The 18,434-nt window shown below is 37.2% G+C and overlaps 1 protein-coding gene and 2 pseudogenes across 2 annotated transcripts; 1 reads left to right on the top strand and 2 right to left on the bottom strand.

Moving 5' to 3' along the window:
• Nucleotides 1-2,109: 2,109 nt before the first annotated feature.
• On the bottom strand, nt 2,110-2,516 carry LOC147292140 (putative calcium-binding protein CML13 pseudogene; annotated as a pseudogene).
• Nucleotides 2,517-6,701: 4,185 nt separating this feature from the next.
• Nucleotides 6,702-7,801, top strand: LOC147292139 (signal peptidase complex subunit 1 pseudogene; annotated as a pseudogene). Its single transcript, XR_015121337.1, has 2 exons — nt 6,702-6,907; nt 7,359-7,801. The product of XR_015121337.1 is annotated as a signal peptidase complex subunit 1 pseudogene (transcript).
• Nucleotides 7,802-9,549: 1,748 nt separating this feature from the next.
• On the bottom strand, nt 9,550-17,434 carry LOC147292138 (carotenoid 9,10(9',10')-cleavage dioxygenase 1-like). Its single transcript, XM_086238324.1, has 14 exons — nt 17,092-17,434; nt 16,928-16,998; nt 16,794-16,808; nt 16,439-16,550; nt 16,232-16,331; nt 15,705-15,767; nt 15,303-15,413; nt 15,037-15,221; nt 13,583-13,721; nt 11,513-11,630; nt 11,325-11,426; nt 10,514-10,765; nt 9,978-10,089; nt 9,550-9,786 (listed from the first exon to the last, which is right to left on the bottom strand). The coding sequence occupies exons 1-14, from the start codon at nt 17,335-17,337 to the stop codon at nt 9,757-9,759; spliced, it is 1,656 nt and encodes a 551-aa protein (XP_086094450.1). The 5' UTR covers nt 17,338-17,434; the 3' UTR covers nt 9,550-9,756.
• Between the last annotated feature and the right edge of the window lie 1,000 nt (nt 17,435-18,434).

Below are 18,434 nucleotides of genomic sequence, written 5' to 3'. Positions count from 1 at the left end.
CGCTCGGCTCATTAAAGTAGACCGACCAGTCACCATGTTTTTACAGATAGACCGGTCAATCAGGGTATTTTTCATTTTGGATTTTTTTTAAAAAAACACTTTTTTTTAATTATTATTATCAAACAAGAAGATTTTGAAGATTTATCATTTTCTCATCTCAACCTAATGTCACTTAAGTTATGCCTCATGCGCATAAAGCATAAATGTTAGCACATACTATCATGTACTGAGATGGACAAATTTTAAGCAAATTAACTCATTGTATTAGCTCAATAGCTCCAACCATTAATTGCAATAAGTACTCACTGATGTTCAAAATTTGTTCCTTAGATGCAGTGGCGAAGCCCATAAATTTGTACTCAAGAGGCAAGATGAAGAAGCACATTTAAACTTTTTTTCTCCTTATAAATGAACTTAGTTGCCTCTTTAAAGCATTTTTACAAACATATCTCTCTCAACTTCAAGGATCAAACCATAATTTAAAGAGTCAAACACCTACAATTTAGGAGAAGAAAATTGAGTTATCGGGGTCAATTGACCCTTTTGCTCATTACTATCCTCTTAGATGAATGAGATTATCGCTTTATATGAGGACTTGGGGTAGGCCAGTTGGCCAAGTAGTTGTGCTGCCCCCCCACCTCACCGGGTTTTGATCCCCCCCTCCCCCCTCTAGGCCTCTTTTCTTGGCCTCCCTTTGTAACAAAAAAAAAAGATTATCACTTTATATCTTAACTAAGGATGGTCATTTGACCCAGCGGACAGATTTTAGGTGAAAAATTTATCAAATCTATACCACCTAACCCACTCCATAGTATAATGAGTATTACCCTTATCCGCCCCACCAAAGTAATGGGTTACGCAAACCCAACCCAAAAACCCACCATTCTTTTTTTTTTTTTTAAGATCAGCTCTTACAGTACATAGTTACATGTTATTATGAACAATTATATAATGTATCTATTTTTTTTTCTCTCTCTCTCTCTCTCTCTCTCTCTCTATCTCTCTCTCCTCTCTCCTCTCTCCTCTCCCTACTTCTTATTTTTTTGGCCAAGCTCCTCTCCCTACTTCAATCATGTTGCAATATATCAAATATTGCAACAGTTTAAATGATCCATTAGTTTTCGACCAAAAAAAAATTGATCAATTAATTTACGTTTTTCAGTTTAATTGATCCATATGTTTTTTTTTGTTTTCCTATTTTTTTTTTTCATTCATTAGTTTAATTGCAATTTAAATTTAAATTTCAGGTTCATTATACTTGAATTTAATAATAAAAAAAATTAAAATAGAGGGTTTGGATAAACCATGGGTATTATCCATACCCGCCCATTTTTATACGGGTATTAACATGTATACCCATACCCGTCCCATTACCCAATTACTCATACCCACAGTACCCTAAAAGAGTAGGTACCCGCGGGTACCCAAATCCACGGGTAAAATGGCCATCCCTACACTCCACCCAACGGATGACGAGACATAGAACAATCGCTTTATCCTATACAAGACAGTATTAATGCTCTCTATTTCTCTTCCCATGTTGTTTCATTTTTATTTTTAGTGTTGTTGTATTTGTAAGTGCCTTCTAATTTTCAAAATTGATCGTTTTCATAAATTCAAAGATTGCAAAATACCAAACAAGTGGAGGGAAAATTAGTTGGAAAGAAAATTAATGGAATAAAAGAAAAAAAAAACTCAAATTTAAAGTATTTAAAGTATTTAATATCATTATGATTTTAATGATCAATGAAAGTTTCAGACAACCAGTTGGAGATGGTTTGAGTGTCAAAATGTCAATATATTGCATTGCCACCATAGCCAAGTTAGTTTTCCCTCGATGAAGAATGCTAACAACCTTTTCTCTTTTGTGCCTTCTAATTGGAAATCGTTTAGTCATCTAATTATAAATAAATCGCTTTGATAAAAATTAATTTATCATTTATTTATTAGGTAACAATTAGATAACTAAACGATTTATAATTTAGTCAATTCAATTCATCATAAACACAAAATCCAAAACAACCCTAAAAATTTCCACAAACATCCAAAAACAAAAGGCATACATCACCCCAAAATCACTTCCACAAAACCAAAAGCACATATCTTTTCTCACTTGGCGACCATTTGGGCAATGAAGTCCTCACACTTGATCTTTCTGTCTGACCCGACATCGACCTCCCGGATCCTCTCGTCGAACTCGGAGAGCTCGAGCTTCTCGCCGATGTTGGTGAAGATGTGGTGGAGCTCGAAGACAGAGATGAACCTTGTGGCGTCCTTGTCAAGGACCTTGAAGGCGTCACAGAAGTGAGGTTGAGGAGGCAAGGGAAGTCGAAGGGGGCTGTGAGCTTCTCCTCAACGACTATGGATTTGAGTTGGGCCTGGGTCGGATTGACCCTGAGGGACCACATTAGGATCCCTAATTCAAATGGGGAGATCTTGTTGTTGTTAAATGTATCGAAGAGTGTGAACGCCTCCTTCATTAAGGATACTTGGTCGTCGCTCAGATCCTTTCCCATTTTTTCCGGGTCACTCACCCACCCACCATGTGTGCTTTGATGAGAACTTCGGCCACTGAAGGTGGAAGGGATGAAAACTGGTCGGGAAGATGTGGGAGAAGGAATGTGAGGAGGAAGAAAGGAGGAGGAGCAAGAAGAAGGATGAAGTGGAGGCTGTCGTGGGTATCTACATGAAAAATTATTCTGTGTAACCGATTTATCACCACGTGGTGAAACCAATTCAACGTGTCATAATATGAGTGAATATTATTAATATTATACCCTACTAATATAAATATACCGTCTAATAATACCCTTACATGTTTGATTTGTTATACCACGTAGCGGTGTATCGATTACGCACAATAATTTGTCATGCAGATTTTTTTAAGTTTTTAATATTTTAAAAATGCTTTGATGAAATTCTTTTTTTTTTTTTTTACATGTGGCATACATGTCATTACAAAAATCCATGTCAGCATTGTTCATGCTGGCACTTAACACCAGCTTTGACGGACTCCTTGGCGGAACTCAATTTTTCAACTTTTCTGAGTCTTTGTGGACGCGCTTGAAATGTTTAGACTTTTGTACACCCACTTGAAAACGGTGTCATAGTTGGTGGGTAAATATGTAATTGAGCCTATAAAATACAACAAAAATAAATAATTGAATAAAAAAAGAGCAAATTACACGTAGATACCTTATGTTTTACATTTTTTCAAGTTGGTACATACCCTAATTAAAAAAAGTTGCACAAACATGCCCCAACTACCATTTTTAGATAATGACATACCTCAATTAGGTTTTTCGTCTGGGAATTCGTTATCTGTCAACTTGGCACTGACATGGCTTTAAAAAATAGCCACATTGACAACAAAATTTGATAAAAAAATCAATAAACCTTTAAAAATGAAATAATTGAAAAACAAAACAAAATAAAATTAGAATCCAGTAGTCAGAAAAAAAAAAATAGCCTAGACCCTATACGGCCCAACCATCCCTCCTCCCACAATTATCGACAACTCGCCTCTAAGGTCCACTGGTGCTCCTACAACATCTTCTCCACCTAGGACCACGTCACGGCCCGCGACTCCGCCACCATCTTCGCCTAGAAGGGCAAGACCCTCCAGGAGTACTAGTGGTGCACCGAGCGCTCCCTTGACTAGGCCCTGTCGGTGGGCCCAATCTCATCTTCAATTATAGAGGTGACACTACATTGCTTTGTATTTTCTTGTTTCAGATCTGAGTTGTTTTGTTGCTTTGGATTGTGTTTTCCTACTTTAGATCTAATGGGTTTACATTTCGATCTAAATCTTTTATGAGTTTTGCTTCAAATTTCATTTAAATGAGTTTATTAGTTTTTTTTATTATTTTTTATCCAAAGCGGCTTAATGGTGGGATCCGCGTATATCATGTTAGCAATTAATAGACATCCCGACGATCAGTTGACGCGAAATTGAAGTTGATGTAATGAAACTTTTTGAACATGAACATTAGACCTGGCAAAAACACACACGACACGACATGACACGGAAATTTATGAGTTCAAGTTCAGGTTCGAGGTTATCGGGCTGGGTTGATATCAGTGTCACTCGTTAGTGACTCGTTAAAATAATGGGACAGGTCGGGACAGGTCAATTCGCGGGTACTCGTTATGACCCGTGAATGAATAAATATTTTTTTTTATGAGATTTATAATTTAATTTGTACATTTCTTAAATATTTCTTATGTGAAATATTTAAAATATACATTTATGTAATAAAATATATTTATTTATGTGATAAAATGTATTTTTTTATGTAATAAAGTATATTTAATTCAAGTTTTTTTTTTTTGTTGAAAAATGTATATTTTTTTCTTAACGGATAAAAACGGGTCAGGTCGTGTATATCCGTTATTTTTCGAGTCGGGTTTGAGTTGAAGTTTTTGCCACCCGTTGATTAATGAGTTTGGTCAAATTCACCCGTTATTGCTAATGGGTCGTGTCGAGTTTAACCCGAACCCGCTTCACTCGACCCATTTGCCAGGTCTAATATTATTGAACATGAGTTACCACTTACCAAGTTGAAAACATATGTATAGTGAAAGAGAAAGACTTACATGCAACGTAGGTATGCTACCTGCTATCCCCTTCCCCCCTTCTCTATCTCTCTCCTCTCTCTCTATTTCTCTTTTTCTTTCTTTTTTTCTCTCTCTCTCTCTCTTGTGTGATACCACTTATCTCCTAACTCGGGGATATGTAAGTTATTGAATAATGCTATATTTACCACATTTTTATACTATCTCACGTGTCATTATTTTATTACACAGAGTTTTTCTTTTTCTTTTTGAGTTTTTATTTTTATTTTTTAGTGTCCAATGCATGAATGCCATTAAGTTGACACATAAGGTAGTATAAAATTGTGGTATAAAAATGTGGGATATCTAGCACTACTGGTAAGTTATTCTTATAATTAAAATATGGGTTAATTACATATATATACCTCAACTATACACCAATCATCAGTTGGGTACCTCTGGTTTAAAAACTTTCATTAGCGTACATCAACTTATGTTTTTTGTCAATTGAATACCTCCGTTAGTCTGACCGTCAAGAGATCTGTTAACTGCTGACGTGGCATAAATGAACACAATAACTGGCATTGACGTGTCGGCCCTAGATTGCTTCCCGCCCAACCTCGCCACATCAGTTGTGACCCAAAGTGTTTCTCTCCAAAACACACTGCCACGTGGTCCACCTGAAAAAAAAAAAAAAAAAACAGCCAACCCCAACCTAGCACCCTCCCTCCCCTTCCTCCCCCACCCTTCCCCTAACCAGGCCACCCCTCCACCTTCCCCGCCCCTCCCCCCCAAACCCAGGCCACCCCCCCCACCTCCCCCGGCCTTCCCCCCCAAACCCAACCCCCCTGGCCCACCCCCTCCACCTCCCTCGCCCCTCCCCCCCAAACCCAACCCCCCTGGCCCGTCGCACCCCCCCTCCCACCTAACCCAGCAACACCTCCACCTCCCTCGCCCCTCCCCCCCAAACCCAGGCCACCCCTTCCACCTCCCTCACCCCTCACCCTCAAACCCGAACAACGAGTCCTCCACCTCAGCCTTCCAAGAAAAGAAGAAGCAGGTCTCCGTCGACTACGACCAGGGCACTCACCACGTCTCCACCCGAGTCTGCGGCCTCGGCAAGCAAGACATCCCCAACCGCCACCATTTAAGGGTCCAAACCGAGCGTTTCCAGAAGGACTGGGACGTCTCCGACGTTGTGAGCCGGGTCTACGACCTCAGCCCCTGGGACGACATCGAAGGCTTGCTCAACCGATGGGTCGGACGCTTCGCCAGGAACAACTTCCCCATTCTCATCAAAGTAGGATTTCATTTTCATTTTTGTAAACTTTTAATGTTAATTTGGGTTTGGGTTTGTGTTTATAAAATGGGTTTTTTTTTTTTTGTAGGAAATGACAGAGAGAGGTTCGGTGGAGCACTGTGTGCAAGTGTTCGTGCAAATTGGGGGTGAGGGGCGTCGAGGAAGAGGCTGGGTTGGGCAGGATAGGGGCGGGCTGGGGTAGGGGGGTGCGATGGAGCTGGCTGGGGCTGGGTGGCAGAGGGAGGGACGAGGATTGGTGGAAGAATGAGGTGTTGCAGAGGGGAGGGGAGGCAGAGAGAAAGAGAAAGAGAAAGTGAGAGGAGGGAGGTGGGTCGGGTCTGGTCGGGGTGGGGTGGGGTGGCGGGGGGAAGGTGTGGCCTGGGTTTGGGGGGGAAGGACGGGGGATGTGGAGGGGTGGCCTGGGTGGGGGAAGGGTGAGGGAGGAAGGGGGAATGATGGGGCTAGGTGGGGAGGTGAGGCCGGGCCTGGCTTCAGGTTTTTTTTTTTTCAATTTTATATAATTTTAAGGGTTTTATTAATTTTTTTATTAATTTTTGTCCACGTGGCTTTTTTAAAAGACAAGTCAACGTTTAATGGTGGGTCCACTTGTGCCACGTCAGCAGTTAACAGACCTTTTGACGGTCAGACTAACGGAGGTATTCAATTGACAAAAAACATAAGTTGATGTACGCTAATGAAAATTTTTAAACCAGAGGTACCCAACTGATGATTGGTGTATAGTTGAGGTATATATATGTAATTAACCCTTAAAATATATAATTGTAATTTACCAAAAAAAAAAAAAAAAAGAAGAGAAAATTCGTTCTTTGTGTTGCAAAAGTTCGTAACCCTAACATTTTGCTCCTCTCAGTCTCTCGCTTTCTCCAGTCCTCCTACACCTCTTCGCCATTTTCTCTCTTCTTCTCTACACAGAGAGATCCATTCTACATTTTCTCTAGCATTTGAGTTTCTCCGGCAGCAATCGCATTCTCTTCTTTTACTCATCGCCCACAGAGTCAGAGATCATCGCCTCTTTCTCTTTCTTCTCTCTCGGTAAGTTGTAATTCCTTTTCTTGTATTTCTTTTGTTTGAGTTTTTTTTTGTTTTTTTGTTTTTTTTAATTTCTTGGAAATAATTGGGTTAATAGGATGAGGTCTCGAACTCAATTAGTTCTTTAAATCTAACACATTTTTGCTTTTATCATATGATTTTCTTTTCGTCTTTATATTTATTTTTGTATATTGTTATCGATTTACATGATTTAGCCCTGTTTGGTTGATCGGGAACAAAAGGAAAAAAAAAAAAATGCAGAAGAGGAAAATCAGAACCCTTGACAATCGTTGCTTGGTTCCCAAAACGTAGAGTCGAGGTCTTTATCAATTTTCAGGTTTCTAAGACAGAAACTCGTAAAGAATTTCGATTATTTTCCGGGCAACCAAACAGGCGTTCAACCTGGGTTAGGGTTTGATAATTTTTGCTTCATTTTTGTAAAATAAATTTTCAGATGGATTGGCAAGGGCAAAAGCTAGCGGAGCTGTTGATGCAGATACTGTTATTGGTATCTTCAGTGGCAGGGATCGTCACTGGTTACGTAATTGGATCGTTCCAGATGATGATCATGGTATATGCTGGTGGTGTCATTCTCACCACATTGGTCACTGTCCCCAATTGGCCCTTCTTCAATCGCCACCCGCTCAAGTGGTTGGACCCAAGCAAAGCCGAGAAGCATCCCAGGCCTCAGCCACAGCCGCCCGTGAGTTCAAAAAAGAAACCCTCTAAGAAGTAAGAAGTAGGCCACTGACTGATAACAGCAATGGATTAGCATTTGAGAGGTTTCAGTCTGTTATTTGTGGCATACTCAAATTTAAATTGAATATTACAGTGTACTCAGCCTTATATCTCAACCTTTATACAATGACTAGAAGAAATTCTCTTTGGTTTCAGTCTGTCATACAATGTGATCTTGTTTTAACTGTTTTGGTTGTTTTCTGATTCTCTGAAATATGGAACCTTTTGATTGATAAGGTAATTTGATCTTTGTGATATAAATCTGCAAAAAAATTAGGTACAGAATTCATGTTCTGTGATATATTACTGGTGGTTAATTTTCTTAGCACATATTGTACACACAGACACATCCCAAATTCCCAATGATGAAAAATTTAGTAATCTGTGAAATATGCATGATTGGTGCAATTAAAGGTTGGTGCTCCCTTGTGCAAAATTAATTTGCAGAGGTTGAGGAGCCATTTTTAATTTGCTTTCATGCTGTCCAGGCTGAAATCAGGCTTTCCTGAGGGATTTCCATTTTTTGTTCCCCATTTTTTTATTTTCTTAAAAGATTATGCTTAAGATTTAGAAATTCTCTTTAGTGGAAGAATTTTTTATATAGCTATGCAATGGTTGAATTATTTGCCTTGCTTGTTGCATATGTGAGTTTAATTTCAACGTTTGCTGACTTTGATGTTTTTGCTGTACATTGTTTGCTTTTTGGTCATATTTTAAGCAATGATGTCTTTTTTTGGCCAGAGTGCTCATATCTCACAGGAACAAATTTGAATTATCACAAAAATCAAGAACGTAACGCCATGGTGTGGCTAAATTTTTTTTTTTTTTTCCTGGAAATTGACATCCTTGGTTCATTATGGCTAGAAATCCATGAAGATAATCTGTAAATTCATCTGTTTTACTGTGTGAATAATGTTTAGGATTGTACTATGTCAGTTTTTTTGGTCAGAAATACTGTTTGTCAGTTTGATACTGGCTATTATTAACTATGCTTGTACATTCAGTGATGGATGCATTACTCCCACCAATGCAACTAGCATTCTTTTGGCAAGAATGAAGACCCATCTCATGCATTGAAATGTGCACGTCTGCATGAGATGAGTTTTAATCGTTGCATAAAGAAATGCCACTTAGAAGCTGGTTCTGAGTCATGTTTTTGCAGAAAGATTTGAGTCACAGAATTGATTCTTTTATTTATGTAATGGGCATTGACCTTTGCGAGGCAATGAAGGAGCCAGCTAGGGATTCCAGATTAACTTGGGACACTCACTGTATTAGAAGCAGTTTCTGCAACATTAATGAATGAAGATCCAAGGGTTATTAAAAAATTTCTTGTTGTCCACACAACAATAAGCTTTTGCCTTTCTTTGTCATTTGTGAATTGTGATGCCACCATTTTTTTGGCAATCTATGTTTCTGGTCCAAGTCGTTTATTAGAAATTCAATTGTTATAATATTATTTGAGTTTTACTATTAAATTATATAGGATGCTTGAATTTGTAATAGACAACTTAAATTAGAAGAATTATCCAAATTCTTAGTAGTGATAGTGGCAACTAAGCATCGAACATGATGGATGAAAAGAATAGAGCTTCATGCTGGATAAGAATGGTGGCATAACATGTATCTCGACTCTATTACAGAGGGTGCGAGGTCCTAACTCCTAACTCCTAACTAAGCAATGAGCACAACGCAATTGGAGAAGAGACTTGTTGGTAGATGTGTAGGCTGCCAAACACAAGATATGAAGACATTAAATTCAACCATTTACCTTGCTGGCTGTTTGTTGCCAACACATTCTGCTGGGATTCGACATTGAAAGCAACAAAACAAAGCCCTCGCAATTACCAAAAGTATCCTTAATAAAAATGCATACGGTCATTTAAGAGAAAATGATGGGCACTACGTAGCTCAATATTGTGCATTCTCCTTGTCCAAGTAATTAATACATAGTGATATACTTTAGTTTGAAAGGTCTGCAAATACAAATATTTTAGATATATAAATGCATTATTGGTGAATAGGTGGAGACACCATGGAGTACACAATCTAGACAACAGGCTTAATTTACACAGGCTTGCATTCACGTGCAGGTTTTTTTCATGATTGAATAATTAGAGCTTTGCTTGTTCTTGCAATTGTTCCTGTTCAAAAGAACCCGTAAATTCAGATTAGAAGCACAACCAGAAAAAAAAAAAAATAGTAAAGTACAAGAAAGGAAGAAATATATATTCAAGTACACGGTTAAAGGTATTGAGTCAAATTAAATGTAAGAAGAAAATTTAAACAAATAAAGATTAAACTGCATCCTAGGAATAGGTGAAGTGGCACTAACCTCTGTCACAAAGAAGGCATGGAAACCATATGGAACTCTGTGGGGCAATTCAACAACTGCAACAGGGTCAGTTGACATTGTTTTTGCATCAATTACATGTATTGCTGATTTTCTGCATGGTCAAAATTCAAGTTAGTCCTCAAGAGATTGAACCTCAAATACAAGTCACTACATAACCATTGGTAATACCAGTTTACTCAGCCTCTAACGCATGAGCACCAGAGCTATAATTTCCACGATATTGAAAACTGTAGACCTAAATGGTATTCTACACCCTATTCTACCCAGTATCAAAATCGACAGTCATACAGGCCGTTCGATATATTAGTTTAAACACTAGCATCTAGAAATTTAAGCTCTAATAACCGTGCTGCATTGCTGAAACACATAATAGCCAGCATTTTGTCTTTACTAAAATTTGGGACAGACCAAGATATTTAGAAAAGATAGATATTGATAGTTGAATGATTACTAGTTGATACATTAGATAGAAACGGAAACCATCATCAATGAATAGTATGAGTCGAAAGCAGTACCCGGTGTTTTCGTCATGTACAAAGAATATCAAGTATCCATCATCTTCTTCAGAAGTAATGCCCGGAATGCAAGGAACAAAAATAGCCTCAGAACCAAACCTACCAGGTCCCAGGTCATAGACGCCTTGGACGTTTCCTCCAACCTCAATTTTCGTCTTTCCAACCTCTGGTGCAGCATGCAGATCAAACTTGACTATCCCTGTCACCTTCGCAATGCTGTCCAGTGTGGTTCCATACACATACCGCTGTTTCCTGATCTCACACAAGTTAATTAGTAAAAACAGGTGAGCATCATTTATATTACACGAGCTTTCCCAAAATGATGATAATAGTACCAAATATGAACACAAGGTGACATAGACCAGGGATGAGCAAATAGAAGCAAAAGAAAAAATTAAAACTAAAACAAAATTTTAGGCCATACAACTTTTACTTTATTCTTGTATTCCCAATATCAATACGCAAAGACTAAACTCCAATTAGAAGAGTGGCGTATTATATACAGACAATAAATCCAAGGACAAGGAAATGATATCCTTAAGGATATAGTAGTAATTTATAATGAACCCCTAAATAAAACTATACAAAATTACCCCTTGCACCTATGACTGAAATAACTACCTAGGCCACCACTACGATCTCCGCCACAAAGAAATCCCTAATATCAGCCAATAAAGCAACAGATACAAACATAGATGGCCTCTGAGTATCTACCTCTTCCACCATGAATATCAGCATCTTTTCACAGTTAAACATGTATATTTGTACTTTTCAATTCAGAAGATTCCCTACAAGGACAGAAGATGCATACCTGCCAGTGTAACTCTCATTAATCCTGGGAAAATCTACAGCTGATTCTGATAGTTTCTTCTGGGATGCTAGGCCACTTTTTAAGTTGAATCTCATCTCGTACCTGAAAATAATTAGAACAGTCAGAAGCAGAACCATCATGTGTAAAGCAGAACCATCATATTGACAACATGGGTCAAAATCTCCTACAGCTCATTTTTGAAGTTCTCAAGCTTTTCTTTGACAGGCCCATTGACCATGTCTAAGTCTAGATTCTGAAGGCGGCATGTGATTAGAACAATTTCTTCCCCCTCCTCCCAAGCATTGGCTATTAAAAATAAGTCACAAAAAAAAGTCAGAATGTACACAAGAAAATACTTTAGGCATAGTTTATAAATGAACCATGCAAGGTTATATATATTCATTATTAAACTGACATTGACTATACCATACCAAGTTAAGCATTTGAACAAAAATCCATAATGATCAATTGGTTATGTTTTATGGAACTATAACAGCAGTAAGAGAGCCATTTCATGTTTGTTTAAAGTGCTTGATCAGACAGACACAAAATTTGAGGAAGAGGAACCCTAAATGCCTGATAATAGTACTGCCTTTAATCACAACAATAGCAGCAATGTACAGCAGTGTCAAGTTTCTACTAATCACATGGAGTGTATGATAATGACAAACAAAAACAACAAAAAATCAGATAACTATGCATCTGCATACGTATGTCTATCCAATTGTGCCTTTTGAGTCATCCCCTTGATTAGTGCTTTTTAGTCAAGGATACACCAGAAATTTTGGCATCATGGACATTAAAGAGATGTTAAATTATATTAAAGGACAATTACCCAAAGAATAACAATATATAATGGTTCACAGAGTTATTATAAAATCTTTTCTTTAGTAGATGGGAAAACCGGATAAAGAAATCTAGGCATCCATCCCAAAACCAATTGGCAATGGGAGAAGTAGCTCAAACCCTTATAAGCCACTATGCAAAGCCTCACATTTTCGATGTAGGATCTTTTTCTCAACACGCCCCCGCACGTGTGGCATCACTCAAGCCTAACATGTGGACAATTCATATTGGGTGACGTGAGAGCACGTGTGGCTGTTGGGCCTAACATGTGGATAGTCTGCTCTGATACCATGAAGAAATCTAGGCATCCATCCCAAAAAAGCCACAACCAATTGGCGATGGGAGGAATAGCTCAAACCTTTATAAGCCACTATGTAAGGCCTCACATTTTCGATGTGAGATCTTTCTCTCATCACCGTAGAACATAACTCTCTCCTAGTCAGAAATAAATGTGAGGCAGTGATGCATTGCAGACCAACCTGAACTTAATTACAGGGGGGACTGAAATAACTACAGTAAGTCTTGATAAGTTTAGAAGGTCTGCAGTTCCAGCTACAGAAATGACAAAGAAAAAGTTGGAGAATCTTGAAACTAGAGTAGTGCTACTCTAGGAACTGAAGAAGAAAAGTTGAATCTAGCTTTTTCTCAGAAGAAATCTGACAAAAGTCCATTCTCCATTTCTTTATTACATTTGGTTTTATAGATAGTACAACCTGACGCTTAAAATGTGTGAACTGTCAAACTTAAATGCATACCACTCCCAAAATCATGTAGTCAAAGCCTACAAAGACTGTTGACCAGCACCTTTAAACTTCCAATACTTCAAAATAATGGAAAAAACTGAATAATAAAAGATAAATGAAACTAAAAAAGATAATTAAAATCTAGATTGCCATGAAATTCCAGCATATTGAAAAAGACCCAAATAGCACTTTCAAGCTTCCAGCATTGCTGCATCAGACAGTCAGAATTGACAGAAAGAGAGCTGGTTAAGGCTTGAAGAAGCAGAAGAGAGCGGTGGGCATAACCCTGAATAGAGCATATTGGTATGAAGAGATCTACCTAGCCAACTCCAAGTAGCGTGAATATAGGTTTTAATGCATATCAACAACAAACAAATCCAATCATTTCAGGAAAACAAATTAAGAACTGAATGCTTTTCAACATTTTAGTAGAAAGTGATCTTGTTTCTTAGATGATAAAAATTCTTACGAAAAGCCTCAAAAGCAGAATAGAGCATAGGCATTGCAGTAATTATTTAACAGTGTCAGCTGATTATCAGATTCCCTATTTAAATTTTATAAGCACGCAGTAAATTTTTAGCTATTGGAAAACTTAATTGAAGAAACAGTATTTATTTCCAAGACATTGTCTCTTTCATTATCTTAAGATAGGAAAGCAAATATGTTCACCATTATGGAAAATGAAACAATTTGGAAGCTCAAACCATCTGATTAGCAAGTCATCCTTTGCATATCGTGGAAGTACACCAAAGCGAGCTTTTTTTGTTGCATCAAATGAGAATATCAGCTTGTTTTCCTTCACCATTTCCTGGGAAAATGAGATATAATATGTTAAGTTTCAATAGATGTGATTGTTTGATGCTCAAAATGATAGTTACTTGATCCATTGTTCCAAAAGCATTTTGTTTTTGGCCAAGATTGTTCCAAAAGCTTAAGTTGATAGGAAATGAGCCTGCCACTGAATATCAAGCTAAAACAACACACTAGGCCAGGTTACCCAATGGTCATGAACCAATTGCTGGCTTATATTTATGAAACCAAAGCAATTCCCGAATTTGAATGTCAGCAAATTTGAACAAGAAACCATGTTAAGTAATGTTGACCCTAAAAGCATAACCTACTACTACTAGGCAACGAGCCCAACAATGCTTACAGAGTCATCAAAAAATAATGCAAGGTTCATCCATCAAGTTTATCAAAATTGGCCATTTGTTTTATGAAGAGTAATAACACCAATAATTTGCATAGTTATGTGGTCAAGATTGATCTACTGAGAAAGGATACATATTTAATTTTTGTGCCAAAATATTATATAATGTGACAAAAAGAATGGGAAAAAGAAAAGAAAAAGAAAAGATACTTCCAGCACAGATATAGGTAGATGAATAATATTCATGGTGTGACAGCTTTACTATGTTTTCCACAAGAACTCCCTCAACTGGTGTTTTTTGTTTTCCTAACTGGTGTTTTTCTCAAGAATTTCTCTGGCTCAAGTAGAAGGCTTCCTAGCTGCACGAGCTTTTACAAAACCCTGACTTGTTTAAACTTCATTCTTTTGAGTCTCAATTTTTTGAACACTACTTTACTGATTTTCAATTCTTGGATATTCAAACTACACAGTGTAGCCAAACCTAATTACTTCGGATAGAAGATCAATGGAGCTTTTAATGTTCAGACTACAATTTATACAAGTCTGGCATGATTATTGATATTGGGTGTTCAATAACAAGTTGATAATAAAATTAGGGTTAAATACAAAAATAATCCACAAACTTTACACTGATTCTAAATTTGGTCTATTAACTATAAAAAGTGTCATTTGGTCTACGGATTTTCCAAGTTGTACCAAAGCAGTACAAACGTTAACGGAACTGGTTATGTGCACAATATGTGACCACATTTTCAGGGGCATTTCAGTCCATTCATCACATTTTCATATGATCAATTCCGTTAACTTTTTGGATGAAAGTTCACATTTGTACTGCTTTGGTACAACTTGAAAAATTCGTGGACCAAATTGACACTTTTTATAGTTAATGAATAAAATTGAGAATCAGTGTAAAGTTCGTTAACCATTTTTGTATTTAACTTATAAAATTAACACTCATTTGGAACTTCCATACCTTTGGTGTGAAATGCAAGGGGAGATCCATGAAAATTGCATAGTTCTCAGTAATGGCGAAATCATGCATCATGATGGGGTCTGCTACTGTTATGGGTATAGGATCATTCATGAAACCATCCTTTGAAATAACTCTGTAAGTGACATATGGTGGAGTATGCGAATAGCCAAATGTAAACATCTCGCCTGCATTAGGTACTTCATAAATTGAGACGAATATTTCCTTATAGTAGCTGACCAAATAGATTTTTTGAGAATGTAACTTACCAGTGAAAGGGTCAACCTTTGGATGAGCAGTGAAGTTATGTGCCAATCTCTTGTCATAATCCAGCAGGCCTACTGTTTGTAGATCTCCATCTTCCAAGACTTTGAGGACATCTACATAATGTAACGTATAAAATTTCAGTTCCACACTATAAACAAACATAAGAGGAAAGACAAGTTTCCATTTCATTTATTTCCTTTTTTTCTGAACCTTGTTAGCATCAATTACATCTATATTGCATCACAAGCAGTGGTGCCTTCCAAAGAAACATGAATATATATTATTCCCCTTTATAATGGCCTAATGGGAATATACCTAGATATTTGAACTGATTTTCATCCCTAGTAGATTCTCCTATTGATTGGAATTAAAAAGAAGCAAGAAAACAGATGAGTTATGCTTACAAGGTTTATCTCCCTCTGAAAGAGCTAGAAGTTTCTTATGGTGATATATGAGAGCTGTGTTACCTGGAAGAACACTTTGAAAGTTAGTTTCTGGCACTCCTTCCTTGGACAAGAAAAAAAGAGTAATTTCTTAATTCACCAAGATTTACAAGGATACTTTTTTTTTTAAAAAAAAAGGGCATAAACATTGAATAAATTTTTCAAAATGAGCAGAGAACCATGTCCAACACTTTCCACTACATACATACAATTTTCAAGAGTAGGGGAGAAAAAAAATTGTAAGTACTCAAAACTTTCACAATCAGACACATCCATGCATGCTAAAGTATGGAACAGAGGAATTAGATTCCTATACAAATAAAAGAGAAACAAAGGCATTAGAGCCAATGAATTTTGGCAGTTCACACATTAAATTTAAAACAGGATAATGCATGGAACACTTGGAATTGTACTGAAAAGAAATTGCAGGATATAGTAACAGAAGCTGTCATTGTGTTTAAAAAGAATTTCTTACTAGACAACCCTACCTGTCCCATATCCATATGACGTATCTAATACTTTCAGTTTTGCTCTCAGCATTTGCATGTTAACCATGAGTAAGCCAAAAAGCCCCTTAAGGTCTCCAATCTGGAAATGACATATTGAGGAATATAAGACTAGAATCTCCTAATAAACATCTATGACACAAGCTTAAACCAAAAATTCCAACAGCTCAAGTAGTGTTACTCGTATACCTTCATAAATTTAGCACCTCCAAAATATTCTTCTTGCTTAAGACGCGATGTCCTTACATAGCGGGAGACATATGTTGCTTTCCCATCTTTGATGCGCATACCATGAACCATACTGCAAATGCCAAGGATAACATATATATCTTTACTTGTTTTGTCCAGTAAACAATGCAATAGATGTAATAATTAGTGGACCTGAGGAATTGTTCCAATTTATTTAACCAAAGACATAGGACCTGAACAGAAACTACAGAACATCCCACTTTCAGCATCCAATTTACATTCAATAAGAAAATAAGTTGTTCAAAAAACTTGTATTCAAATGATGGTGTGAATAAGGAAGCAGGAAATCACTCACCCATCTCCATCAAACCTGCAAAGAGAGCAACAAAGGGCATATCAGCACAAAACCCACATGGTCAATCTCCTGAAATTCATATTTAGAAGAACTAAAATAGACCCAATACAGCCTGAAAGATAGAAAAGGCATACCAGTGGTATCCAGCAACTGGGGAAAACTTTGGGTTAGGCCCCACCCTCACAAACTCTCCATTCAAGCAATCCTATTACAAGCATGCATGTTATATGATTGACAGCACAAACATTCCAACAACATAAGGGACATAAGCATCAGAGATGACAGAGGTGAGACTTACAGGAAGATGGCCAATAACAACGAGGTCCTTGGTGGGAGGAGTTTCGTCAGGAACCGGAGCGAAGTTGCCGGCGAGATAGTGGTGAGGCTGAGAAGAGTCGTACATCAACTTCACAATGAGCTTCTCAATCAAGTCTACGACTTTGGAAGTGAAGCCCTTGTTGGGCTTGGGATTGGGCACCACAATGCCACCATTGGTGCTCAGGCTCTTGCTCTGCTGCTGCTTCTCACTCGCAAACTCCGTCATGATCGGTTTCTCTGGCAAAAGCAAAGCAAACGACACTGTAGATGATCAGTGTGTCTGTGTATGTGGTGGAAAGTATTGAGCGGCGGGTTTTGGTTTTTTATCTGTTTTTGTCGTATTGATTTGTGGATTTTCCATTGCCACGTTTTGTTTCGGAGTTCATAGAAACTCCGATAGAGTGCGTGAGAGCGAACTGTTTTTCTCAAACGGTAAAGATGCTATCCGTTACGACTTACGGACAACACGTCACTAAACGCTAACGGCAACACACCATACATTTTAGTACTTTAATTATATTTTATTTTTTAATTTAATATCTCAATTTTAAAAGATTGTATTATCATATCATAACTTCTATTTCATGTCAATTTCATATCTCTGTTACATTTTTTATTAAAAATGTCATTATCTATTAATGTGACATACGCTACCCATCTTTAGGCATTGACATGCCTTATAAAAATGATCACATAGATGAAAAATAATAAAAAAACAAATAAATTTTTTTTAAATGAAATAAAATAATTTAAAAATCCTTGTGGCTATTATTAAAAGCCATGTCAATGCTTAGAGGTGGAGTGCGTGTATGATACGTCAATAGATAATGACATTTCTAACGAAAGATGTAACAAAGTTATGAAATTGACATAAAATGAAAATTGAGATATGATAATGCAACTTTTAAAGTTGAAATATCAAGTTGAAAAATGAGGTATAATTGAAGTATTAAAATGTAATTTGCTCTAAATTATATTGAAAATCAACAAATTTTGAATTCCAAAATGGATGCTGAAACGGGTGAAGAAATAGACAAACAGAGGGATGATAATATCAAGGTGAAGATTAGGATAGTGACTTTCAAAGTCCAGTTCCTAAAGCTCAAAAACTGAAAAAGAAAAAAGTTTTCCAAATCTGAGCGAGATGAAGAATATCACACTGATTCAGAAATTGTGCAGGACGAAGAATACCATTATGAAAGTATGAATCGGAAACTGAAGAGATAACAGATTCTGAATTGAAAGACAGTGAAGACAATCAAGAATCTGAATTAAAAAAAAAAAAAAAAACAAAAACAAACTTATGTGGAAGACAATCAGGAG

The sequence above is a fragment of the Dryas octopetala genome, chromosome 3, assembly GCF_963921425.1.
Source record: "Dryas octopetala chromosome 3, drDryOcto1.1, whole genome shotgun sequence".
In the NCBI taxonomy this organism is placed as follows: Eukaryota; Viridiplantae; Streptophyta; class Magnoliopsida; order Rosales; family Rosaceae; genus Dryas; species Dryas octopetala.
Note: the sequence above shows the minus strand (reverse complement) of the source record. Positions and strands in the feature narration are given on the sequence as shown.